This window comes from Dendrobates tinctorius, unplaced genomic scaffold (genome assembly GCF_039654945.1).
Source record: "Dendrobates tinctorius isolate UK_male_01 unplaced genomic scaffold, ASM3965494v1 ptg000073l, whole genome shotgun sequence".
Taxonomy (NCBI): Eukaryota; Metazoa; Chordata; class Amphibia; order Anura; family Dendrobatidae; genus Dendrobates; species Dendrobates tinctorius.
This window is the reverse complement of record NW_027361741.1, coordinates 10,092,501-10,120,387: the sequence shown is the minus strand read 5'-3', so window position 1 is coordinate 10,120,387 and position 27,887 is coordinate 10,092,501. Positions and strand designations below refer to the sequence as shown.

General features: G+C 43.3%; 1 protein-coding gene across 3 annotated transcripts in view; it reads left to right on the top strand.

Moving 5' to 3' along the window:
• Positions 1-27,887, top strand: part of TRPV4 (transient receptor potential cation channel subfamily V member 4) — a 175,261-nt gene that overhangs the window by 66,828 nt on the left and 80,546 nt on the right. For all 3 annotated transcript variants that reach the window (XM_073582629.1, XM_073582630.1, XM_073582631.1), the window contains exons 3-4: positions 18,152-18,324; positions 22,376-22,528. In XM_073582629.1, coding sequence (XP_073438730.1) covers positions 18,152-18,324; positions 22,376-22,528 — 326 coding nt within the window. The remainder of the gene's footprint in view (positions 1-18,151; positions 18,325-22,375; positions 22,529-27,887) is intronic.

The following is a 27,887-nucleotide window of genomic DNA, read 5'->3' as shown; positions in this document are numbered from 1 at the left end:
TAAAAAGATCATTAGAAAGGTCTTGGTATTGTCCCCGCATATATTTATACATTGTAATAAGATCACCCCTAAGCCTTCGATTCTCCAAACTAAATAACCCAAGTGTAATAACCTATCTTGGTATTGCAGACCCCCAAGTTCCCTAATAACCTTGGTCGCTCTTCTCTGCACCCGCTCCAGTTCAGCTATGTCTGTCTTATACACCGGAGACCTGAACTGTACACAGTATTCTAAGTGTGGTTGCACTAGTATCTTATATAGAGGTAAGATTATGTTCTCCTCTTGAGCATCTATGCCTCTTTTAATGCATCCCATTATTTTATTTGTCTTTGCAGCAGCTGCCTGACACTGGCCACTAAATGTGAGTTTGTCGTCCACCCATACACCCAGGTCTTTTTCAGTGACAGTTTTGCCAAGTGTTTTACAATTAAGCACATAATTATACATCTTGTTCGTTCTAGCCAAGTGCATGACCTTACATTTTTCCCCATTAAAGCTCATTTGCCATTTATCAGCCCAAGCTTCTAGTTTACTTAAATTCTCCTGTAATATAAAATTGTCCTCCTCTGTATTAATTACCCTGCAGAGTTTAGTGTCATCTGCAAATATTGAAATTCTACTCTCTATGCCCCCTACAAGGTCATTAATAAGTTTGTTAAAAAGAAGCGGGCCCAATACTGACCCATGTGGTACCCCACTGCTAACCATGAACCAGTCTGAGTGTGCTCCATTAATAACCACCCTTTGTTTCCTATCCCTGAGCCAGCTCTTAACCCACCTACACATGTTTTCCCCTATCCCCATTGTTCTCATTTTATGTATTAACCTTTTGTGTGGCACCGTATCAAAAGCTTTTGAAAAGTCCATGTAAACCATGTCCACTGCATTCCCTTGGTCCAGTCCGGAACTTACCTCTTCATAAAAGCTTATCAGATTAGTCTGACAGGAACGGTCCCTTAGCTCGCAAAATATGGTGATGCAAAGATTATTTTCTGCAATAAAAAGCATTTTTTAGTGTGTGACAGCAGCCAAACATAAAAACCTGATATAAATCTATTGCTGTAATCATACTGACCCAAAGAATAAAGTCCCCTAATCACTTATACCACACGAGGAATGGCATAAAAAATAAAACCAAGTCTTCACCTGCTGTTTTGTTCATTCTGCCTCCCAAAGATCGCAGCAAGGCAGTAAGCGCATTGAAAACCCCTGAAATATATGATTCAGACGGAACCCCCGGTGGAATATTCCCTAAAATGAGGCAAATTGAGGCACTATAGATGTCATAGGACCTGTGAGCCGGTGGTGTCAGTCTTTTTAGGACTGCATATTAACGCCTTCAGCCACGGTTTTGTGCACGTATGAAATGAATGACAACGCTGAACAGAGGCCAGATGGAGACCAGATTAACTCTGCTGCCTCATTATAGTGAATGGATCCCTTGGGGTTTTTATCTGAATCATGTCACTCAGAGATTTAGATGAAAACCCCAAAGTAAGTGCTCAGCGTAGAGCGCCGGATAAATGTGATCCTAAATTATGTAAAATGTTCCTAATAAAAGCTTCAACTTAATCCACAAAAAACGGAATTCCCCACTCGGGTCCATCATCTGTCAATGGAAATATAGGGGGCTTCCATGTTACTGGTAGCACAAAGGCTCTGGAAAAGCTAAATGGCTCCTTGCCCATCAAAAGAAATTCAGCAAATTCTGCTCTCCCAAATCCAAATGCCCCCTTCCCTTCTGAGCTCCACACTGTATCTTAAACATATAAAGCATCCACATCTGGCATTTTTGTAGTGATGAGAGCCCATCTAATTTACGGGTGCTTGTCTCCAGAAGGATGAGCTGGGCATATAACGTACTGGTCACTAAAGCGTAATGATCACTACAATGGTAGTTTGCAATTTTCGCTCAGCAACATTGCTGCTTGTTTCTGGAAAAAAACCATGGAGTCAAAATTGTAACTACACCTGTAGATAAATTCTCAAAGGGGTATAATTTCCAAAATGGGGTCACTTGAGGGGGGATTCTGCTCTTCTAGCAATTAGGCGCTCTGTATATAGAGTCCATAAACTATTATAGGAAAATCTCCAGGAGCCAAATAGCGCTCCGTTCCTTCCGAGTCTCTCTGTATGGCAAAGCAGTACTGTTCAGCCACATATGGGGTATTGCCACGTTCAGTAGAAATTGTGGGACAAATTATGGTGCCATTGTTACCCACTTCTTGTGTGAAAATGTAAAGTCTGGGGCTAAAACAAAATTTTAGCCGTGACACAGCCCAATGGTATAAAATTCTGTGACACACCCGTGGTGTCTGTATGTTCATTGCGCCCCTAGATGGCGGTTTTGCTGTTCTGGCACCTCAGGAGCTCTCCCAGCTTGTCATTGCACGCGCAAACCATAAGGCCGGAGTCACACTAACCTGCGCAAAATACGGTCTGTAGTTTACAGGCGTAATACGAATGAATGACCCCTAAATAGTGCTCTGTAGGTCATCCGTAAGCAAGGTGCGGTCGCGTATTTTGCGCATGTCAGCATCCGTATGTAATCTGTATGGCGAGATTTTCTCACAGCCTTGCAAAATGGACATTTAACGGTTTTGAGGCCTACTAACTATTTAAATCATTAGCCTGCACTGTATTTATTGGCTCAGGAACAGGTGGCAGCCTCCATTCTGTCCATTTGACACCTTGCCTTCACTAGGTGTGTTGTTGTGGTATGTGCAACATGGCAGACAGTCTGACTTTCAACACAACTGAGCAGGTGTCTTAATCATATGATTTGAAAACCGTCATAAGAAATGTTAGTATTATCTGTTTTAGCTCATTTTGCTGCTGGATAAAACCTCTTTTTTACTTTGCCTTGGGATTTTAACCACCAGTTCAAACACACTGGACATCTCCTCCCATCAGACCGATTAAGAACAGTCATGTACAGTATGGGTTTACTAATTCCATGTTTTAAGCCACTTATAAATTGTGGAATGTTGGGGAAGGAGAAGGCGGAGGAGCAGCCTGTGGTTGCTGCTGACTACTTTGAGCAACATCGCCCTGTGTGGGTGCATACTGTTGCCCATGCTGTTGGTACTGACCTTCCTCCTGTGATTGTTGGGGGTAGTGGCCATAGTAATACTGCTGAGGGGCATCTTGTTGGGGTGGGTAGGCCCGTGTCTCATACCCACCAATATAGCCATGTCGTCCCCAACCAGGTTGGGACCAGCCTCCAACACTGGGTGGGAATAAGTGGCCATATTGGTGGGGTTGGCTAGAGCCAGAAATCTGTTGCTGCTGTTGGGAAGGTTGGGTAGGGGGAGGAAGGGGGTGAGGTGTAGGCCCACGTATTAGAGGATGTTCAGACCCTGCTTGAGCAAGCATCTGTGTGGGTGGTCTCATGCGCATTAGATTTCGGGGGGAAAGCTGCCACCTCTCCAGATATTCGAAAAGCTCATATGGGGTATTGGGGGGGTGCTTGCATCAAGCAGGATCTGAAAACATCCCCTAATACGGAGCCTGACCTCACGGGAAAGGGCACGGAGATAAAGGGTCAGGCTACGTGAGTAGGCCTCCTCCCCATCATCTGTAGTGACTCTAGATAAATAATTTAGCACCCCTGTGTCCACATTGGTCCTGCTCTCTTGAACAGCGACCTGGCGCCGCCTTCGGCCTCGCCGGGATGTAACAGCAGCCTGTGGGGATCCCCTGATCTGGCCAGTTGGGCTGCTGCTCAAGTTGCCCGGCTCTTCCAGGATGGGTGATGGGGCAGCAGCAGACCGTCCTGGTGGTGTGGTTTGTTGGGCAGCCAATGGGTTCTCCTGTGATGACTCATCTTCTGCCATGCTTCTTGTAGGGGGAGAAGATGGGCCAGCCACCTCATCCCCTACAGGATCAATTATGGGCTCTGTCTCTGAGCCCGTTCCTCGATCCGTAAGGTTGGATTGAGTTCTGTTATGAAATAGAACAGAGGCAAAAATACATCAATATTATTGGCCCTGTAAAGTATCTGTGTAATGTGGTGTGAGGTATCTACTTACGGTCTCAGATCCAGAATAGGAGCGAGGAAGGAGAGGCGGTCGTAATAGATATATTTTCGTTTTACGTATCCCGCATCCCCACTCCTGGACCGCTGCTGGTGTTCCCGGCGGTATTGGTCCCGGATGCTTCGCCAGCGTTTCATCACATCTTCCACTGCAATGTGACAGTAAATATTGTCAAATTCTCATATTCGATAGGTCACATTTGCTACCAGTAGTCTAGGCATGGGGCCTTCTGGGGTGTGCTTTCTACTCATGGTGGCATATCTAATTGGGCAGATACACAGGGTCTCTTTAGCTACACTTAATAATTGGTTTGTCTAGGAGGATGAGGAGCTTGTGGCCTATACCCAAATTATGGCTGTGTGAATCCATGTGTCACATCCAAATCTAACGGCCTCATGAGGAAAAAAGTACATGCACAGGAAGGGGGGTGGTGATTCTATATTCCTTTTTTGTTGTGCGCTAAGGTTACTCATGTTTTGGCTTGTACTTACGAATTTTATGCTGCTCCTCACATGGTCGATCACCAAAGTCATGGTACATCTGGCGACAGATGCGCCTCCTTTCTTGCCCGGTTGGAATAATTGGCATCGCGTTGGTCCCAGATTTCCGGACGCTCCTGCACCAGGACTATTAACATCTCCACATTTATGTAAGTGGACGCCATAATGCTGCTGTACTTCGTGGAGGCTGACTTCCTGGATGTCTGGAGCGCTTTTTGAGCTCATTTGCATGTCTAGGCTTCCTGATGATGGATTGGCCCATTTCCTGTCACCAGCCAAAAGACCTGCGTATTGCTCGCGGGTCACACGTCTGGTCCGTGTGTAATCCGTATTTTTCGCGCACCCATAGACTTGCATTGGCGTACTACGGCTGTAGTACGCTGACAATCGCAGCATGCTGCGATTGGCACAGAGCGTAGAATACGGATGAGAAATTATACGGCTGGTGCGTGGGACCCCATAGAGAATCATTTGTCCGTGTCTAATGCGTGCTTTTAGCGCCTCTCACTCGGCCATATTCCTCGCCAGTGTGACCCCGGCCTTATAGTAAAATCTGCACTATATTATGGTGCTCTTTCCCTTCTGAGCGTTGCACTGTGCCTGAAAAATATTTCCCGATTACATGTAGGGTATTGGTGCACTCAGGAAAAAAAATGGACCTCCGTTTGTTGTAAAAAAAATTTCCAATTAACCCTTAGAAAAATTAAAAACTTATGGCGAAAACAACATTTTAGTGGTAAAAGTGTATTTGATTCTTTCTTCACCACTCAATGGTATAGGCACATGTGGTGTCAATATGATCACTGCATACCTAGATGAATTCATTGGAGAGTGTAGTTTGTAAAATGAGTTCATTGTTTATTTGTTGTTGTTTTGGCACCTCAGGGGCTCTGCCAATGTGACATGGCACCCTCAAACCATTCAAGCAAATTCTGAATTCAAATGTGGCACCTCTTCCCTTCTGAGTTTTGCGTTGTGCTTCAAAAGTAGTATTCCCCCACATATGGGGTATTGGCGTATTCAGGAAAATTGAACAACAAATTGTATGGAGCAATTTCTCCAGATACCCTTATGAAAATGCAAAATTTGGGACATTTTTCTGAGGATATTTTTTTTATTTTATTTTCACAGCTCAATATTGAAAACTTCTGTGAAGCACCTGAGGGTTCATTGTGCTCACCATACATATATATCAGTTCCCTGAGGGGTCTAGTTTCCAAAATAGTGTAACTTGTGGAGATTTTGACTGTTTAGGCACATCAAGGGCTCTCCAAATGTGACATGGCATCCGCTAATTGTTCCAGAAAAAGTGTAAATTCAAAAAGTAAAATGGCCCTCCTTCCCTTCCGAGCTCTGTTGTGCGCACAAACAGTGGGTCCTACCAGATATCAGATGTGATCGTGATGGATGCAAGTGCAGAAGAATGGGGCGCACATCTCAAGGACCGCATAGTCCAGGGGGTCTGGTCAGAGGCAGAAGTCGGTCATTTATCAAACTGGAAGGAGCTACTGGTAATAAATAAGACAGTAGTAGAGTTCCTTCCACATTTAGAAGGACACCACGTTCGAGTAATGTCAGACAACCAAATGTCAGTTGCCTATATCAGCCATCAAGGGGGCACAAAATCTCGAACCTGTTGCGGCAATCGAGCAATTCTCCAGATAATCGAGGAACATCTACAGCTATCTGCACTGCACATAAAGGGGAAGGAGAATGAAGATGCAAATTTTCTCAGCTGAACCACCCTGAAACAAGGGCTATGGGAACTGAATCCATCAGTTTTTCAGCAGAATGTGGGTTCATTGGGGACAGCCAGAAATAGACTTGTTTGCCAACAGGAAGACGAAGATCTTCTGCTCTTTAAACCCAAGAAAAAGGCTATATGCGGTGGATGAGTTACAGATTCCTTGGGATTTCTTGCTGGCTTGTGCATTGTCCCCATTGATGTTGTTCCTGGCAGTCTGGAGGATGATTTGGGAGAAGAGGGCAAGGATCATCCTCATTTCTCCCTTTTAGCCCAAGAAGCCATGGTTCTCATAGATGAGGAAGATGTCCTTATCAGATGCCTGGATCCTCCAGGACACTCCAGGTCTCCTCCAGACAGGACCCAGTGGCACATCCTCAGAAGTCGGGTCTACATTTGATGGCCTCGATTTTGAGAGGACTCTATTAACACGGAAGGGATTTTCTTCAGCCTTAGTCGCTACCTTGCTGCAGAGTAGGAAGCCAGTAATGACTAGAATATATGGCAGAATAGGGGCTAAGTTCTTAGCTTTTTCGGGGCAGTCATTGGGGGACAGTGTCCCAATTAGAGCCATATTAGAATTTATTCAAAGGGGTAAGGAAATGATCCTAGCCACCAGCACCCTTAAGGTGCACGTATCTGCCTTAGCAGCCCTGTATGACTATAACCTGGTGGCAGATAAATGGATAGTTGAGTTCATTAAAGCATGACATAGGTCAAGACCAGTGCCAGCTCCAAAGATGCCTCAGTGGGATTTAAATCTAGTTCTTGGAGCATTAACAAGATCTCCCTTTGAGCCCCTAGATGATTTACCAATTAAAATAGTAACGCTAAAGACAGTGATATTAGTAGCCTTGACATCAGCCCGCAGGTCAGTGATTCACAGGCTCTATCCATTAATCATCCATTTATGCAGATATTGGATGACAGAGTAATTCTGAGACCAGATCTAGCTTATCTCCCAAAGATAGCCTCAAAATTTCATAGAAGCTAGGATATAGTTCTTCCCTACTTCTGTAGGAACCCAAAGACTGCAGAGAAAAGTAGGCTTCGCATATTAGATGTTAAGAGGGCCTTGATACAGTGCTTGGACATGACAAAACAATGGAGGAAGAGTGAGTCCTAATTTGTGTCATTCCAGGGGATCAGGAAGGGGCTTAGTGTTACAAGGGGGACCATAGCTAAATGGATTAGGGACGCCATTAGCCTGGCATACACCTCTAGTAGGTTCCTGAGAACCTGAAGGCCCATTCCACCAAGGCCATGCCGACCTCCTGGGCTGAAAAAGCGGAGGTGTCGATAGACAGAATATGTAAGGCGGCTACATGGTCGTCCCCTTCGACCTTCTATAAACACTATTGCCTTAAGCTGTCTTCCTCCGTTGACCAATCCTTTGGGAGGAAGGTTTTACAAGCAGTGAGCCATCCCTAGGGTGCTTGATCTATATAAATCTTTCAGGTGGTGCTGTCATGGAACAAGGGGGAAAAAAAAAATCTTAGTCACTTACTGGTAACAGGATTTTACAGAGCCCAATACAACACCCTTATATTCCCTCTCCCGCTTTGTCACTAGTGGTGTGCACTTTTAAGCGTGTTACGAAAAATGTATTTGGTGACTGTTATGTTACTAACTGTCTGGAGGTCCTCTCATGCTCTGAAACTTAAATTGATGCGGAGGAGAGGTACCGCCTTTTTATTTAGTAGGTTTCCTTTCCTTGATGGGGTTGATACCCTCTCACAGATGGTGCTGTCATGGGCTATGTAAAATCAAGTTACCGTTAAGTAACTAATATTTTATCACCAAATTTCCATTTTTTTCACAATTAAATGCAAGTTATATGGAAGAAATTTTACCCCTATCATGAAATACAATGTCACAAAAAACAGTCTCAGAATCCGTTGAATCCCTTGAAGCATTCCAAAGTTGTGAGCTCATAAAGTGACACTGGACAGAACTGTAAAAATTTGCCTGGTCATGAATGTGCACACCACTGTGGGGGCTAAAGGGGTTAAAGTCTGAATCTGAGTTTTGTAGTCCAAAATTTGAGGATGGCATCGTCACTGCCTCATAAATTCCCAGCCACCTTTACTTCGTCAACCATTCCCTCCCTGTTGATAAGAATTAGGTTCAAGATGGCAGATCCTCTTCTCACTTCTACCTTTTGAAAGATAAAGTTGTCAGCAAGAGTAGATGAGAATTAAATTTACCTGAGAAAAGATTCCCAACAAATATCTGGATAGTTAAATGAATTAAAAAAAATAAAAATATCTGGATAGTTAAAATCTCCCATGATTACTATGCCATACTTTTTTGAGAACTAAGCTATCTAATGTAAAATTAGTTCATCCATATCTTCAGTCTGTGGAAGTGGCCTATATTAAACACCTACAATATTGTCCTTTCTGCTGTTCTCCTATATACAGTGGGCACAGAAAGTTTTCAGACCCCAAATTTTTCACTCTTTGTTCCATTGCAGCCATTTGGTAAATTCAAAAAAGGTCATTTCTTTTCTCATTAATGTACACTGTGCACCCCATTTTGACTGAAAAAAAACAAATGTAGAAATTTTTGCAAATTTATTAAAAAAGAAAAACTGAAATATCACATGGTCATAAGTATCCAGACCCTTTGCTTAGACACTCATATTTAAGTCACATGCTGTCCATTTCCTTGTGATCCTCCTTGAGATGGTTCTACTCCTTCATTGGAGTCCATCTGTGTTGATAGGATTTGATTGGTAAAGGCACACACCTGTCTATATAAGACCTCACAGCTCACAGTGCATGTCAGACCAAATGAGAATCATGAGGTCAAAGGAACTGGCCAAGGAGCTCAGAGACAGAATTGTGGCAAGGCACAGATCTGGCCAAGGTTACAAAAGAATTTCTGAGGTATTCAAGGTTCCTAAGAGCACAGTGGCCTCCATAATCCTTAAATGGAAGAAGTTTGGGACCACCAGAAGTCTTCCTAGACCTGGCCGTCCAGACAAACTGAGCAATCGTGGGAGAAGAGCCTTTGTGATAGAGGTAAAGAAGAACCACAAGATCACTGTGACTGAGCTCCACAGATTCAGTAGGAAGATGGGAGAAAGTTCTACAAAGCCAACTCTCACTGCAGCCCTCCATCATTCATGCCTTTATGGCAGAGTGGCCCGATGGAAACCTCTCCTCAGTGCAAGACATATGAAAACCAGCATAGAGTTTGCTAAAAAACACCTGAAGGACTCCCAAACTATGAGAAATAAAATTCTCTGGTCTGATGAGATGAAGAAGAACTTTTTGGTGATAATTCTAAGCGGTATCTGTGGAGAAAACCAGGCACTGCTCATCACCTGCCCATTACAATCCCAACATTGAAACATGGTGGTGACAGCATCATTCTATTGGGGGTGTTTTTCAGATGCAGGGAAAGGACGATTGGTTGCAATTGAAGGAAATATGAATGCGGCCAAGTACAGAGATATCCTGGATGAAAACCTCTTCCAGAGCGCTCTGGACCTCAGACTTGGCCAAATGTTCACCTTTCAACAAGACAATGACCCTAAGCACACAGCTAAAATAACAAAGGAGTGGCTTCAGAACCACTCGGTGACCATTCTTAACTGGTCCAGCCGGAGCCCTGACATAAATCCAATTGAGCATCTATACAGAGACCTGAAAATGGCTGTCCACCAACGTTCACCATCTAGCCTGATGGAACTGGAGAGGATCTGCAAGGAAGAACGGCAGAGGATCCCCAAATCCAGGTGTGAAAAACTTGTTGCATCATTCCCAAGAAGACTCATGGCTATACTAACTCAAAAAAGTGTGCTTCTACTCAATACTGAGCTAAGGGTCTGAACACTTATGACCATGTGATATTTCAGTTTTTGCTTAATAAATTTGCAAAGATTTCTACATTTCTTTTTTTTTTTTTTCAGTTAAGATGGGTTGCAGAGTGTACATTAATGAGACAAAAATGAACTTTTTTGAATTTACCAAATGGCTGCAATGAAACAGAGTGAAAAATTTAAAGGGGTCTGAATACTTTCCGTACCCACTGTATGTTCTCCATCCTGAACTTATCCTAGCATATGTGTTCCGCCATCCTGGTATATACGGTATTTCCCCCATCCTGGTGTATGTGTTCCATATTCTTCCACTTCCATATTAAAAAAAAATAATTCTGGGCACCTTGCCCCTGCTCCAACGCTGCGCAGTGTCGTCTTCTGTAGTCTGGAGCTGACTTTATGACTTCAGCATGAAATAGACGAGCAGCACATGATGTCACTGCCATGTGCCCCCAGTCCCTCTGTTTGGCCAGCAGCTTGTATTGCAGCAAGGGAACTTGGTGAGTCTCCTCAGATGCACATCCATCTGAAATAGGTGCCAGCGGTCCCCCGTCTTGCACGGTCAGTCCCTCGTGTTGCCCAGCTGCTGGTTAGAAATTGACCCTATTAGCTACTTTCTGATTCCCACATATCAAGAGAATGAGTTAAAAGAACCCCCAATCTTTTGATAGATTGAGGTACCAGGTTTTTGAATTCCACCTATCAGATCATTTAAGGCATATTCACTGGACATGCATCTTTTACGGTTTCGTCTAAATTAAGCTTTGAAGAAAGATAACATTTCCACCACTGATATTGGCATAGTATTGCTCTTGATGTGGCCTGTCTATAGTTTTTAAAAATTATATATTTTTATCTCGGGTTTGCACCGACCTTTCATTAGTACACCAATGTGTGATTGTGGGGGAGTTGAATGGGAAGAAATGACAGCATTACCTGGAATCTTATAAAAAAAAATAATTACCCACTTAAGTGAGAGAGTTTTTTTTTAGGCTGTAGTTTTTGTTTTGTAGTTTAAAACTGGTCTGGTAACTTTACTGTGACATGGGTCTGAGTCATTTGCATATCACATTAGTCATGTAGGCTTTTTTGCCTGAATAGGCTTGAAAAAGCCAATTTCTTTTGCAATACTTCATTGTTATCAATTATGATATGACTTATATCTATTGCTCTTCCATCTGTATCAAACCCTTCATTACTTTGGCTTAATGATGAATCATCCCATGTACTGTTTGTCTTCATCAACCTCTTTTCTTCTTTTTTTTTTTTTTTTGCGTTGTGCTGGTCAATCATTTGTAAGCTTGTAGCTTGTCCTCAAAAGCAGATATAATTTATCTGGCTAGCCCACAACAGGATCCCTTTTAACCCCTTCGTGACGGGCCAATTTTTTAAATTCTGACCAGTGTCACTTTATGTGGTCATAACTCTGGAATGCTTCAACAAATCCCAGTAATTTTGAGACTGTTTTTTCGTGGCACATTACAATTTATGATAGTGATAAATTTAGATTGATATATTTTGTGTTTATTTATAAAAAAATATCAGAAACTTGACAAAAAAAGTAAAAAAAAAATTGCAATTTTCAAACTTTGAATGATTATCCCTTTAATCCAGATAGCCATACCACAGAAAAACATTAATAAATAACATTTCCCACATGACTGCTTTACACCAGCACCATTTTTAAACCGCTAATTTATTTAGTTAGCCTTTTAGGAGGTTTAAAAATGTAGCAATAATTTTTCATTTTTTCAAGGAAATTTACAAAATTTATTTTTTTGAGGGACCTATCCAGGTTTGAAGTGACTTTAGGGGAGCTATATATTGGAAAACCCCAAACATGATACCATTTTAAAAACTGCACCCCCTGACATATTGAAAAATGCTGTCAGGTAGTTTATTAACCCTTCAAGTGATTTTCAGGAATTGATGCAGAGTGGTATAGCCGGAATGAAAAAGTGTTTGTTTACACCTAAATGTCACTAACGCCTGAACTGGCCGCTGTAGCCGGCAGACTCTAAAGGTACTGTCACACTTAGCGATGTACCAGCGATCCCGACCAGCGATATGACGCGGTCAAGATCGCTGGTACATCGCTAAGTGGTCGCTAGTGAGCTGCCACACAGGCAGATCTCACCAGCGACATCGCTGGGGTCGGGGGTCGCTACTTACCTGTCACACCAGGCGATCCTGCGTCCTCCCGCCCGGCTCCACGCGTCTCTCGTCGTCACAGCAGGAAGCTGACGACGAGAAACAGTCCTGAACGTTCTCGCGCGATCAGCGATAACCAGCGGGGGAGCGGGTCGCTGGTAAGTATCAGACACAGAGATATCGCTAGCAATATCGCTATAACGTCACAAGTTATAGCGATATTGCTAGCGATATCGCTGAGGCTAAGTGCACACGTACCGGAACTCTCGCGGAAATTACCGCGAGAATTCCGGAATTCCAGTCCGCGGGAAAATCGCATTTTAAATTCCCGCGATTTTCCCGCGGAAAAACTAGCATTTTGCAAGCGTATTTAGCTTGCAAAATGCTAGCGTTTTCCAAGCGATCTGTAGCATCGCTTGTAGAACTGATTGACAGGTTGGTCACACTCGTCAAACATAGTGTTTGACGAGTGTGACCAACTTTTTACTACTGAGGCCGCCTATGCAGCATCAGTAGTAAAAGATAGAATGTAAAAAAAAACAACAAAAAACGGTGTTATTCTCACCCTCCGACGTCCCGCGCATCCGTTCCCAGTAATCCTTTGCGAAAATGCCCGCGATGACGTCAGTTCTCGCGGGATCGCGACGTCTCGCGGTAATTCGCGATGACGTCGCACGAATGACCGTGAGACTTCGCGATCCCGCGAGAAGGGACGTCATCGCGAGCATTTTCGCAAAGGATTACTGGGAACGGATGCGCGGGACGTCGGAGGGTGAGAATAACAATATTTTTTATTTTAAATTCTATTTTTTACAGGGATATGGTACCCAAAGCCCGGAGGACAGTCTCCTCTCCTCCGGACCATGGGTACCATCCGCAATTGTTCTGCTTACTTTCCGCATGGTGTGCACAGCCACATGCGGGAAATAAGCGGAACAATGCATTCCTATGGGTGCGGGATCGCTGCGATTCCGCAAATTAATGAGCATGCTGCGGTTTTTACCGCGAAGCGATTCCGCCGCGGTAAAAACCGCAGCATTAGCACAGCATTGCGGAATCCCATAGGAATGCATGGGATGCTTATTTTTCGCGTTTTCGCGGCAAAATCGCGCGGTTAAAACCGCCGCGGAAACGCGAAAAAAACGCCACGTGTGACAGGCCCTTTAGGCCGCTATTTCCCCATGAACTGCTATGGCAAACATCAGGACCACACAATCATGATCTCTGTGTGTCAAATAGATTAAAGTGGAAGCCCCCACAATCTATTAACCATTTATTTGATGTCACTTTTGACAGCAGCAGTTAAGGGGTTAAACAGACATGGAAGGTGCCAACACCGATCATTTGTGATACAGCAAGTTGTCAGATATAGTGGACAGCCGACAGCTGCTGGATTGTCACCTGTATGGGGATGATATTCCCTTATATCTCAGGTCAGTAAATATACATATTGGCTGTCATGAAGGGGTTAAAGGTGAATATTATACATTCCCGTTTACTAATTAGAGGTCAGATAACACTATTAATCTCGTGAGATAGTGTAGCTTTAGTCTGCATGTTAGTAGCAGTAGAAAGGTGCAGAGCCACAGAAATGAAAGTGAGGCACCCAGGAGAAAGCAAACTTCATTTTTCCTGAGAACCGACCTCTTAGAGTCATTCCGGCATGCCAGCACGGCTTTATTCAGTGCCCACTATACTGTGAACGGCAGCTGTAAGCACTCCCTAGCAATTTGACTGATAGCTTTCTCAGCCATACATACACACGTGGTCAAAATTGTTGGTACCCCTCGTTTAATGAAAGAAAAACCCACAATGGTCACAGAAATAACTTGAATCTGACAAAAGTAATAATAAATACAAAATCTATGAAAATGAACAAATGAAAGTCAGACATTGCTTTTCAACCATGCTTCTCCAGAATTAAAAAAATAAAAATAAAATAAAACTCATGAAATAGACCTGGACAGAAATGGTGGTGCCCCTGAAAGTAATGTGACAAAATGGACATGTTAAATCAAGGTGTGTCCACTAATTGGCATCACAGGTGTGTACAATCTTGGAATTAGTGAGTGGTCCTGTAAAGAGGGCTACAGTTACTCACTGTGCTGTTTGGTGACATGGTGTGTATCACACTCAGCATGGACCAGAGGAAGCAAAGGAAAGAGTTGTCTCAGGAGATTAGAAAGAAAAGTATAGACAAACATGTTAAAGGTAAAGGTTATCAGACCATCTCCAAGCAGCTTGATGTTCCTGTGGCTACAGTTGCACATATTATTCAGAAATTTAAGCTCCATGGGACTGTAGCCAACCTCCCTGGACTTGGCCGCAGGAGGAAAATTGATGACAAATCAAAGAGATGGATAATACGAACGGTAACAAAAGAGCCCAGAAAAACTTCCAAACAGATTGAGGCTATGTGCCCACGAAGCATTTTAAACCGGACACTCAAAACCGGACTTTACCACGATTATGGTCGCATTTTTGTCGCGATTTTCACGTGCGAAATTCAAGCACTTTCCAAGCGATTTGAAGCATCGTTTGGGAAGTGATTTGACAGGTTGGTCACACTCGTCAAACATAGTGTTTGACAAGTGTGACCAGCTTTTTACTATTGAGGCTGCCTATGCGGCATCAATAGTAAAAGATAGAATGTTAAAAATGATTAAAAAAATCGGGGTATATTTACCTTCCGACGTCCCGCTCAGCCTCAGCGACGCTCCCGTTCCCAGCGATGCCTTGCAAGACCTGTGATGACATTGGTCTCGCGTTGCTATAGTGATCTCACGAGACCACTAGAGTAACGCGAGACTATGTCATCACAGGTCCTTGCCGCAAAGCATTACTGGGAACACTGAGGCCCGGGAAGGCTGCGCGTGACGCCAGAAGGTAAATATACCCCGATTTTTTTTTTTTTTTTTTTTTATTCTTTTTTTTTACAGGGGTATGGTACCCAGGGCCAGGAGGACAGTCTCCTCTCCTACACACCGTGGGTACCATCCGCACATGAGACACTTAACTTTGCGCATGGTGGGTATAGCCACATGCGGGAAGTAAGCGGTTCTCATGCATTCCTATGGGATGAATGAGCATGTTGCGTTTTTTTCCAAGATGCGATTCTGCCACGGAAAAAAGCGCAGCATTAGCACAGCATGTGCGGAATGCCATAGGAATGCATGGGGTGCGTTCTGTACGAGTTTTTTAAACGTTTTTGCAGCGTTTTCGCGCCGAAAATCGCAGCAAAAACGCTTAAAAATCGCATTGTGGCACACAGCCTGAAGGTGAACTTCAAGCTCAAGGAAAATCCGTTTCAGATCTGTCATTGTATGAGCCAAAGTGGACTTCAAGGGAGACAACCAAGTAGGACACCATTGTTAAAATAAAAAAAAAAAATCATTAAAAAGCCAGACTGGAATTTGCCAAACTACCGTATATACTCGTGTCTAAGCCGAGATTTTCAGCCCATTTTTTTGGGACGAAAGTCCCCCTCTCGGCTTATACACGAGTCATATACTGGGGGGGGATCGGCGGTGTCAGATCATACTCACCCTTCTCTGCAGCTCCCCTGCTTGGGCTGTCAAATGGTATCCGCTCATTAAATATGCGCATATTTAATGAGCGGGTGCCACGTGACCGCTGAACCAGGAAGAGAGAAGCGCCGACAACATGGAACAAGCAGGGGAGCTGCAGAGACAAGCGCCAGGACCCGGTGAGTATGAAGGGGGGGTTGGGAGGCATATTCACCTGTCCCTGCGCTCTGTTGTCTTGCGTCCTCTGCAGTGACATTCAGGTCAGAGAGCGCTATCGCTCTCTGCCTGCACAGTCACTGCAGAGCGCAACACTGATGAGCAGGGGGCAGCGACTGAGGTGAGTATACAGGTTTTTGTTTTTTTTTTGTAAGGGAGGCAGCGGCAGCAGCAACATGATGGGGCCACACACTGTGCATCATAACTGGGGCCACTCATTGTGCAAATAATTGGGGCCACTCACTGTGCATGATAACTGGGGCCACTCACTGTGCAGCAAAGCTGTGGCCACTCACTGTGCAGCAAAGCTGGGGCCACTCACTGTGCAGCAAAGCTGGGGCCACTCACTGTGCAAAACTGGGGCCACTCACTGTGCATGATAACTGGGGCCACTCACTGTGCACATAACTGGGGCCACTCACTGTGCATGATAACTGGGGCCACTCACTGTGCATCCTAACTGGGGCCACTCACTGTGCATGATAACTGGGGCCACTCACTGTGCACATAACTGGGGCCACTCACTGTGCATGATAACTGGGGCCACTCACTGTGCATCCTAACTGGGGCCACTCACTGTGCATCCTAACTGGGGCCACTCACTGTGCATCATAACTGGGGCCACACACTGCAGATAACTGAGGCCACTCACTGTGCACCCTCGGCTTATACACGAGTCAATAAGTTTTCCCAGTTTTTTGTGGCAAAATTAGGGGGGTCGGCTTATACTCGGGTCGGCTTATACTCGAGTATGTACGGTACATGCTGACAAGCCACAAAGCTTCTGGGAGAATGTCCTATGGACAGATGAGATAAAAATGGAACTTTTTGGCAAGGCACATCAGCTCTATATTCCAGATGGAAAAATGAAGCATATCAACAAAAGAACACTGTCCCTACTGCACTCAGTACAGCGTCTGGGCACCACCATAATACTAATAACTTGCAGATCTGATAGGTTCCCTTTAAGAGTATACACACTGTAGAGGTTTCAGCTATCTGGCAGCTTCTTGGATCAGCACAGGCACAGAGATTTTGTATCAAAACAGAATTAAGTTTATTGCCCTTCATAAACTTCACAGCTTACAGCGTTTTCTCAGCACAAATACATGACAAAACAATCCTGTTTCTGGGTAAGGCAAAGTAAATCAAACGGTCTCACCAACTTGGTATTCCAGGAACCTCTTAGGCACGGACTATCCACCAGCTGTGCCTTTCTCCAGCATCAGCACAGTACTACTACCTGAGCTACTGTAGACCAGGTGCATTTTATTAGGCCAGTAATACCCAGTCTGGAGTTTGGGAGCGACCTTTCCAACCCTGGCTCTTTTGGTGGCTCCTAAATCCTGTACCCAAAATCCAGTCAAAATAAAAACCATCTTAGTAACATATACTTGCCATCCAGGACCTTACTTCCTGCCTTCTTACAATACATATTGCAAGAGTATACAATTCGAATGAGGTCAGTGAGATCGGCTTAGTCTCCTTTTGTACAGTGTTTTTTTTATGAATAATAATAATAATCTTTATTTTTATATAGCGCTAACATATTCCGCCACGCTTTACAGTTTACACACATTATCATCGCTGTCCCCGATGGGGCTCACAATCTAGATTACCTATCAGTATGTCTTTGGAGTTTGGGAGGAAACCGGAGTGCCTGGAGGAAACCCCCGCAAACACGGGGAGATGTTGCAGATGTTGTCCTTGATGGGATTTAAACCCAGGGCTCAAGCGCTGCAAGGCTGCAGTGCTAACCACTGAGCAGTTGCTTCATTTTTTTTTTTTTTTTCCATTTGAGACTTATTATATATTATGATATTAGTCATTAATATTTGTTGCAAAAGTGTCCAGCGCCATAACTGCTAAAGCATTTACTGAGTGTATGGTCCATGAACACCGCCCTGTGGGGTTGTTACTTTAGGAAGAGTATTGTTTAATACGAACACTTGGTATCAAAAATAGTGTTCAGTGAACCGCTGTTCATAAAATATACAGTGTTATGTGTGTGGTTCTTTTTTTTTTCTTCTTTTTTTTTAACCAAGATTTATGTACTGTGTAGATAGACAAAGATCAGCAGTGTAATTATTTGCCATGTAAGGTGTCTTCTCTGGTTTAAAACATTAATGTGACCTGCTTTCTTCCAGGAAGGATAACCAAAATTCCCAGAACTCAAGCCCCGACCCCCCTCGAGTCATCAAGATGTTTAATAGACACATACTATTTGACATTGTGTCAAGAGGTGCCACCGCTGAGCTGGAGGGATTCCTGCCTTTCTTAGTGTCTCAGAAGAAGCGATTGACAGATGAGGAATTTCGAGGTTAGGTGCAAACATTAAAAATGTCCTATGTATCTTTAAGTTGGCTTTAAGAATCCAGTGATGTTTAATCTGCAGGAATTTTAAGCTTGTAATGTAAGCAGATTCCACAGTTCACTTGTGAGTAAATGTAACTCATTAAAGGGAGCCTGTCACATGAAAAAATGCTATTTGCTTGCAGATACAGTGCCTACAAGTAGTATTCAACCCCCTGCAGATTTAGCAGGTTTACACATTCGGAATTAACTTGGCATTGTGACATTTGGACTGTAGATCAGCCTGGAAGTGTGAAATGCACTGCAGCAAAAAAGAATGTTATTTCTTTGTTTAATTTTTTTTTAAATTGTGAAAAGTTTATTCAGAGGGTCATTTATTATTCAATCCCTCAAACCACCAGAATTCTGTTTGGTTCCCCTAAAAGTATTAAGAAGTATTTCAGGCACAAAGAACAATGAGCTTCACATGTTTGGATTAATTATCTCTTTTTCCAGCCTTTTCTGACTATTTAAGACCCTCCCCAAACTTGTGAACAGCACTCATACATGGTCAACATGGGAAAGACAAAGGAGCATTCCAAGGCCATCAGAGACAAGATCGTGGAGGGTCACAAGGCTGGCAAGGGGTACAAAACCCTTTCCAAGGAGTTGGGCCTACCTGTCTCCACTGTTGGGAGCATCATCCGGAAGTGGAAGGCTTATGGAACTACTGTTAGCCTTCCACGGCCTGGACAGCCTTTGAAAGTTTCCTCCCGTGCCGAGGCCAGGCTTGACCGAAGAGTCAAGGCTAACCCAAGGACAACAAGGAAGGAGCTCCGGGAAGATCTCATGGCAGTGGGGACATTGGTTTGTCAATACCATAAGTAACGTACTCCACCGCAATGGTCTCCTTTCCAGACGAGCCCGTAAGGTACCTTTACTTTCAAAGCGTCATGTCAAGGCTCGTCTACAGTTTGCTCATGATCACTTGGAGGACTCTGAGACAGACTGGTTCAAGGTTCTCTGGTCTGATGAGACCAAGATCGAGATCTTTGGTGCCAACCACACGCGTGACGTTTGGAGACTGGATGGCACTGCATATGACCCCAAGAATACCATCCCTACAGTCAAGCATGGTGGTGGCAGCATCATGCTGTGGGGCTGTTTCTCAGCCAAGGGGCCTGGCCATCTGGTCCACATCCATGGGAAGATGGATAGCACGGCCTTCCTGGAGATTTTGGCCAAGAACCTCCGCTCCTCCATCAAGGATCTTAAGATGGGTCGTCATTTCATCTTCCAACAAGACAACGACCCAAAGCACACAGCCAAGAAAACCAAGGCCTGGTTCAAGAGGCAAAAAATCAAGGTGTTGGAGTGGCCTAGTCCGTCTCCTGACCTTAACCCAATTGAAAACTTGTGGAAGGAGCTCAAGATTAAAGTCCACATGAGACACCCAAAGAACCTAGATAACTTGGAGAAGATCTGCATGGAGGAGTGGGCCAAGATAACTCCAGAGACCTGTGCCGGCCTGATCAGGTCTTATAAAAGACGATTATTAGCTGTAATTGCAAACAAGGGTTATTCCACAAAATATTAAACCTAGGGGTTGAATAATAATTGACCCACACTTGTATGTTTAAAATTTATTAAAATTTAACTGAGCAACATAACTTTTTGGTTTGTAAGATTTATGCATCTATTAATAAATCCTGCTCTTGTGTGAAGTTTGAAGGCTCTAACTTATTTGCCTCTTATCAAACCTGCTAAATCTGCAGGGGGTTGAATAATACTTGTAGGCACTGTATGTGGTTATCTGCATGTTAATAGTGTTCTGAACCTGCCCAGTGCCTGCATTGAGAGCCCACTGCTGGCAAGAAATAAGCTTTACTACCCCACAGCAGGTTCGCTCTTTCAGTCACAGGGGTGGTCCCGGCGCGGATTCAGTCACCAGTTTGTGTATAGGGAACGGTGGCTGTAACTGCACCCCCACCACTGACGAACCAGAAGATCAATATTAGGATGCTGTCAGACGGCCATATTACTCGCGCATCGCATTCCTCCCCTCGGACTGGCTGTCGGCTCTCCTGAGTTGAGCGTGACAGCATATTTTTTTATGCAGCTGTCATGCTCAGGTCAGGAGTGCCCTGGCCAGTGCGAAGTTTGCGATGCCATCCTCGCGCAAGTAATACAGATTTTTGACCGTTAGTTCTTAGGTCAATAGTAAAAAAAACCCCTAAATTGTCCCGGATAAGCCATAAGCCCTTTTAGCTTTTCAGGAGTCCAGTTCCAGAATGCCATTGCACTGCTCAGATAGTATAACTACAAGTACTGTATACATGCAGTGACAAAAGATACTGTAAAACAATGAAGAGCTTCACAAAGATCTTATATTTTATGAAATACAGTGGGGCAAAAAAGTATTTAGTCAGTCAGCAATAGTGCAAGTTCCACCACTTAAAAAGATGAGAGGCGTCTGTAATTTACATCATAGGTAGACCTCAACTATGGGAGACAAACTGATAAAAAAAAATCCAGAAAATCACATTGTCTGTTTTTTTTTCATTTTATTTGCATATTATGGTGGAAAATAAGTATTTGGTCAGAAACAAAATTTCATCTCAATACTTTGTGATATATCCTTTGTTGGCAATGACAGAGGTCAAACGTTTTCTGTAAGTCTTCACAAGGTTGCCACACACTGTTGTTGGTATGTTGGCCCATTCCTCCATGCAGATCTCCTCTAGAGCAGTGATGTTTTTGGCTTTTCGCTTGGCAACACGGACTTTCAACTCCCTCCAAAGGTTTTCTATAGGGTTGAGATCTGGAGACTGGCTAGGCCACTCCAGGACCTTGAAATGCTTCTTACGAAACCACTCCTTCGTTGCCCTGGCGGTGTGCTTTGGATCATTGTCATGTTGAAAGACCCAGCCACGTTTCATCATCAATGCCCTTGCTGATGGAAGGAGGTTTGCACTCAAAATCTCACGATACATGGCCCCATTCATTCTTTCATGTACCCGGATCAGTCGTCCTGGCCCCTTTGCAGAGAAACAGCCCCAAAGCATGATGTTTCCACCACCATGCTTTACAGTAGGTATGGTGTTTGATGGATGCAACTCAGTATTCTTTTTCCTCCAAACACGACAAGTTGTGTTTCTACCAAACAGTTCCAGTTTGGTTTCATCAGACCATAGGACATTCTCCCAAAACTCCTCTGGATCATCCAAATGCTCTCTAGCAAACTTCAGAAGGGCCCGGACATGTACAGGCTTAAGCAGTGGGACACGTCTGGCACTGCAGGATCTGAGTCCATGGTGGCGTAGTGTGTTACTTATGGTAGGCCTTGTTACATTGGTCCCAGCTCTCTGCAGTTCATTCACTAGGTCCCCCCGCGTGGTTCTGGGATTTTTGCTCACCGTTCTTGTGATCATTCTGACCCCACGGGGTGGGATTTTGCGTGGAGCACCAGATCGAGGGAGATTATCAGTGGTCTTGTATGTCTTCCATTTTCTAATTATTGCTCCCACAGTTGATTTCTTCACTCCAAGCTGGTTGGCTATTGCAGATTCAGTCTTCCCAGCCTGGTGCAGGGCTACAATTTTGTTTCTGGTGTCCTTTGACAGCTCTTTGGTCTTCACCATAGTGGAGTTTGGAGTCAGACTGTTTGAGGGTGTGCACAGGTGTCTTTTTATACTGATAACAAGTTTAAACAGGTGCCATTACTACAGGTAATGAGGGGAGGAAAGAGGAGACTCTTAAAGAAGAAGTTACAGGTCTGTGAGAGCCAGAAATCTTGATTGCTTGTTTCTGACCAAATACTTATTTTCCACCATAATATGCAAATAAAATAAAAAAAAAACAGACAATGTGATTTTCTGGATTTTTTTTTCAGTTTGTCTCCCATAGTTGAGGTCTACCTATGATGTAAATTACAGACGCCTCTCATCTTTTTAAGTGGTGGAACTTGCACTATTGCTGACTGACTAAATACTTTTTTGCCCCACTGTACAAAAATTGTAAAATATTTTAAATGTATGAAAAAGTTTATATTGTGTTTTGTAACTTTTTTTTTTTTTCAGAGCCATCAACAGGGAAGACCTGCTTACCGAAAGCTCTGCTAAATTTACAAGGAGGCAAAAATGACACAATCCCTCTCCTGGCTGATATTGCTGAAAAAACAGGGAATCTTCGTGAATTTATCAATTCTCCTTTCCGGGATGTTTATTATAGAGGTATATATATCTTTATGTAGTGTGGTGGCACTTCTAGTTCTAGTGGAATTAATGGATGTAGATATTGATTTCACTAGTAAGATTAGACTTTTATTTCAGTAATAATACCGTATATACTTGTGTATCAGCCGACCCGAGTATAAGCTGACCCCCCTAATTTTGCCACAAAAAACTGGAAAAACGTATTGACTCACTTAGAAGCCTAGGGTGGAAAATGCAGCAGCTACTGGTAAAATTCAAAAATAAAAATAGATGCCAATAAAAGTAAAATTAATTGAGACATCAAGAGGTTAAATGTTTTTGAATATCCATATTGAATCAGGAGCCCCATATAAAGCTTCATACAGTTCATGATGGGCCCCATAAGATGCTCCATACAAAATATACCCCATATAATACTGCACAAAGGTTAATAATGGCCCCATAAGATGCTCCATAGAATAATATGCCCCATATGCTGCTCCATAAAGGTTATGGTCCCATAAGATGTTCCATAGATTATGCTCCATAAAATGCTCCATAGATTATGCCCCCCGATAAGACGCTCCATAGATTATGCCCCATATGCTGCCCCATAAGATGCTCCATAAAATGCTCCATAGATTATGCCCCCATATGCTGCCCCATAAGATGCTCCATAGATTATGCCCCATAAGATGCTCTATAGATTATGCCCCCATAAGATGATCCATAGAATAGCCCCCATATGCTGCCACTGCTGCTGCAAATATAAAAAAAGGCATACTCACCTCTTGTAGCTGGGGGCCAGGTGCCAGTGTCCTGAGCAGGCGGGGACACCGGCGCGCTATGGGGGACAGGTGCTAGTGTCGCCGCTGGCTCAGGGCCCCGGCACCTGAGATATTCACCTGTCCCCGGTTCACCGCTGCGCACCGCTCTTTCTGCCGGGTCCTCTGTCATTGACGTTCAGGCAGAGGACGCACATTGACTATGTCATCACGCCCTATGTTGCCTGAATGTTACTGACAGAGGACCCGGCAGACAGAGTGGTGCGCAGCGAGGGACCAGGGACAGGTGAATATTGCATATACTTAACCCCTCCTGGCATGGTCTCTGCAGCCCCCCTGCTTCTCTCCGGCAGCAATTCCTTCCTTCAGCGGTCACGTGGTACCACTCATTAAAGTCATGAATATGCGCATATTCATGACTTTAATTAGTGGTACCATGTGACCGCTGAAGGAAGGCGCCTGAGACCGTGGGAGAAGGAGAGGGCTGCAGAGACGTGCCGGGGGGGTAAGTATGATCTGACACTCCCCCCTCCCCCGCCGACCCCCTGGTGTATATGACTCGCGTATAAGCCGAGAGGGGGACTTTCAGCCCCAAAAAATGGGCTGAAAATCTCGGCTTATACCGAGTACTTTGAAATTAGGGTTTTTAAAACAGATAACCCCATCAAACGCCCCATTAGAGGAGGACATATTATTGCATAATACTCAGCTGACTGCCATGTCTCTCAAATCCACATGATTATCCTCCCAAAGCCACAGAGCCTTATCTTTTGACAGTGCCTTATCTCCACAGAAAAACAAAAAGCTTGTGCCTTTAAATTCCAGCCACCCTTCAGTTTTTTCCCCCCATCAACACCACCCCCAGCATGATTTGTTGGGGGATATCACATACACACTTCTCAGAATGTGTCGTGGCTGCGACTGCAAGGGGTTAAGCTGTTTCCATTCACTGAATCTTGCACTCACCACTCAGGCTGCAAATTGAACATCAATCACACTTCAGATACACAACACATTGCTCACCAAATACTGTAAATGGGGTGATGTGTAGAGTTGAGTGATTATGTTTGGATTAGGTCGCCAAATCTGAATTTGCCATAATGGTTCCCTGTTCGTGCCAAATTTATGTTGGATGATCAGTTCCGAACATATTCGGTCATTTCTACTCCCATTGACTCCAATGACATTCGGCTGTGTTATAATCGGAACCGAATTTTGAAAAATTTGCTCAACTCTAGCTGATGAGTCTTCAAAATACACACAGTTGTCCAAGAGCATAAAAGAACCAAACTTACTAAAGTTTTAGGCTTTCATAGAAAAGTTCAGCACTTGCGAGAGAAATGAGTAAAACGACGCAAAATAAGGCTATACACAAATATACAAAATGATTATCAAATAGAAAATAAAAATAACAGAAAACACTTTAAAAGAGTATCCTCAAGTTCTTAAATTACCTTAATTAGTTAGACTGCATGGAAATAAGCAAGTTTGCAATTGACTCAATTTCTCTTTCTGTGCTTTCATCTTCCTGCAATAACAGCTTTTATCTGCTATAGAATACAGCTGGTTTCCATAGTGCTCGACCTCCAGACCGTGGCTGAGAGTGTACAGTTTTCAGGACTAACTCCAGCCAATTTTTTTTTCTATACAACAGGTAGCTGCTCATCCACCTTCTCCTTCCTCTCCTCGTCTAAAGAGATTCTGTTATAAATCTTGTAAAATCACCCGCCAGAGAATGTCTCCTAATCTGAGCTCTCTGTGCTTTCTATCCAGAACTTGTTCTGATTCCCTTTTATCTCTGTGGAAATATAGAAATGACTGTGTACATTTCAGAACAAACCACTGATACGAGTAGCTGAAAGTGTTACAGCAGAACTTGTGCTGAGCTTTATAGTGTTTTGCACTGTAGCCTAGCAGCGCTTGGGGTCCAGAGTTCAAATCCCATTAAGGACAAAACATGCAAGGAGTTTGTATGTTCTCCCAGTGTTTGTGTGGGATTCCTCCGGCGTCTCAGACTTCCAACCACACTCTAAAAAACTTATAAGGAATTTAGGTTGTAATTCCCAGTGGGGACAGTAATGATGATGTATGTAAAGCACTGCAGAACATGATAGTGCTATATAAGCAAAGCATAATAAATAATACTATTCAGCAGAACTGTTAGTCAAGGAGGAGTATCTGCCCTGCCATGACCAGGACTTAAGGAAGCAAAGGAGAATGCATTGCTCTGAACTGCTCAAGCAACAACTTGAGAATACCGCTTTAAAAGGTTTCAATCTGTAGATGTTCATAGAATCATAGAATCGTAGAGTTGGAAGGGACCTCCTGGGCCATCTGGTCCAACCCCCTGCTCAAAGCAGGATTCGCTAAATCATCCCAGTTAGATGTCTGTCCAGCCTCTGTTTGAAGACTTCCATTGAAGGAGAACTCACCACTTCTCGTGGCAGCCTGTTCCACTCATTGATCACTCTAACTGTCAAAAAGTTTTTTCTAATATCTAATGTGTCTCCTCCCATTCAGCTTCATCCCATTGCTTCTAGTCTTTCCTTGTGCAAATGAGAATAAAGTTGATCCTTCTACAATGTGACAGCCCTTTAGATATTTGTAGACAGCTATTAAGTCTCCTCTCAGTCTTCTCTTTTGCAAACTAAACATTCCCAAATCCTGCAACCTTTCCTCATAAGACAGGGTTTGCAGACCGGTCACCATTCTGGTCGCTCTTTTCTGAACTTGCTCCAGTTTGTTGATGTCTTTTTTAAAATGTGGTGCCCAAAATTGGACACAATATTCCAGATGAGATCTGACCAAAGAGGAGTAGAGGGAAATAATGACTTCACGTGATCTAGACTGTATGCTTCTGTTAATACATCCTAGAATTGCATTTGCCTTTTTTGCTGCTGCATCACACTGTTGACTCATATTCAGTCTGTGATCTATTAGTATACCCAAGTCTTTTTCACATGTGCTGTCACTTAGCCCTATTCCTCCCATTCTATATATGCTTTTTTCATTTTTATTGCCCAGATGTAGTACTTTGCATTTCTCCCTGTTAAAAACCATTCTGTTAGTTGCTGCCCACTTCTCCAGTTTATTTAAATCTTTTTGAATCCTCTCTCTCTCTTCTCTAGTATTAGCTATCCCTCCTAGCTTTGTGTCATCAGCAAATTTAATCAGTTTACCCTCAATTCCTTCATCTAAATCGTTGATAAAGATGTTGAACAATACAGGGCCCAGGACAGAGCCCTGTGGTACCCCACTTGAGACATTCTTCCAACTGGATGTGCAGCCATTTACGACCACTCTTTGGGTCCGATCACTAAGCCAGTTATGAATCCACCTAACAGTTGCCTTGTCCATTCCATACTTAGTCATTTTTTCAATAAGGATTGTATGAGAGACTTTGTCAAATGCTTTGCTGAAGTCAAGATATACTATATCTACAGCATTTCCTTGATCCACCCAATCAGTAATACCATCATAGAAGGAAATTAAATTAGTCTGACATGACTTATTAGTTACAAACCCATGCTGGCTCTGTTTAATCACTTCATTCTTATCCAGGTATTGACATACATGTTGTTTAATAATTTGTTCAAAGATCTTTCCTGGTATAGAAGTCAGACTCACCGGCCTATAGTTGCCTGGGTCCACCTTCTTCCCCTTTTTGAAGATAGGAACAACATTTGCTCTTCTCCAGTCTTCTGGCACTTCTCCTGTTCTCCAAGAATTTTCAAAGATTATGGAGAGGGGTTCAAAAATTTCTTCTGCTATCTCCTTCAGTACTCTGGGGTGTAATTCATCTGGACCTGAAGACTTGAATACATTTAGGTTAGCTAAGTGTTTCCTCACTATCTTTCTGTTTATAGATATCCTGGATTCTTCTATTCCCTTAATAGGACAGTGAATAACAGTTGATGTTACATTTCCTTTCTGAGAGAAAACAGATGCAAAATAGGAATTTAAAAGTTCAGCCTTCTCAACATCCTGTCTTACCATTTCATCATTTTCATCCTGTAAAAATCCTATAGCATCTTTGACTTTTCTTTTACTTTTGACATATCCCCAAAATCCTTTATTATTGCTTTTGACATCTCTTGCAAGCCTCAATTCATTTTCAGCTTTAGATAATCTGATTTGTGCCTTGCAGGTTCTGCAGACAGCATTATATTCTTCTTTAGATATGCCTCCTTCTTTCCATTTTATAAACATTTTTTGCTTCCTTTTTAGCATGTGCTTAAGTTCTGTGTTCATCCATCCTGGTTTCCTTAAATGCTTCCTATTCTTCCCTCTTTTCGGAATTGTTAACAACTGTGCTTTGAGAATTTCATTTTTCAAGATTTCCCATCCTTCCTGGACATTTTTGTCTTTAAGGATATCCAGCCATTGGATCCCTCCAATTCTCTTTCTGAATCCCTTAAAATCTGCCTTTCTGAAATCTAACCTTGACGTCTGAGTATTCACAGGTCTTCCGCCTCTAGTTATCCAAAATTCTAAAATAGCATGGTCGCTACCTCCTAGGGTCCCAGCCACTTTTACCTCCTCAACCATTTCCTCCCTGTTTATAAGGATTAGATCCAAGGTAGCAGTTCCCCTTGTTTTCTCCTTCTTTTGTT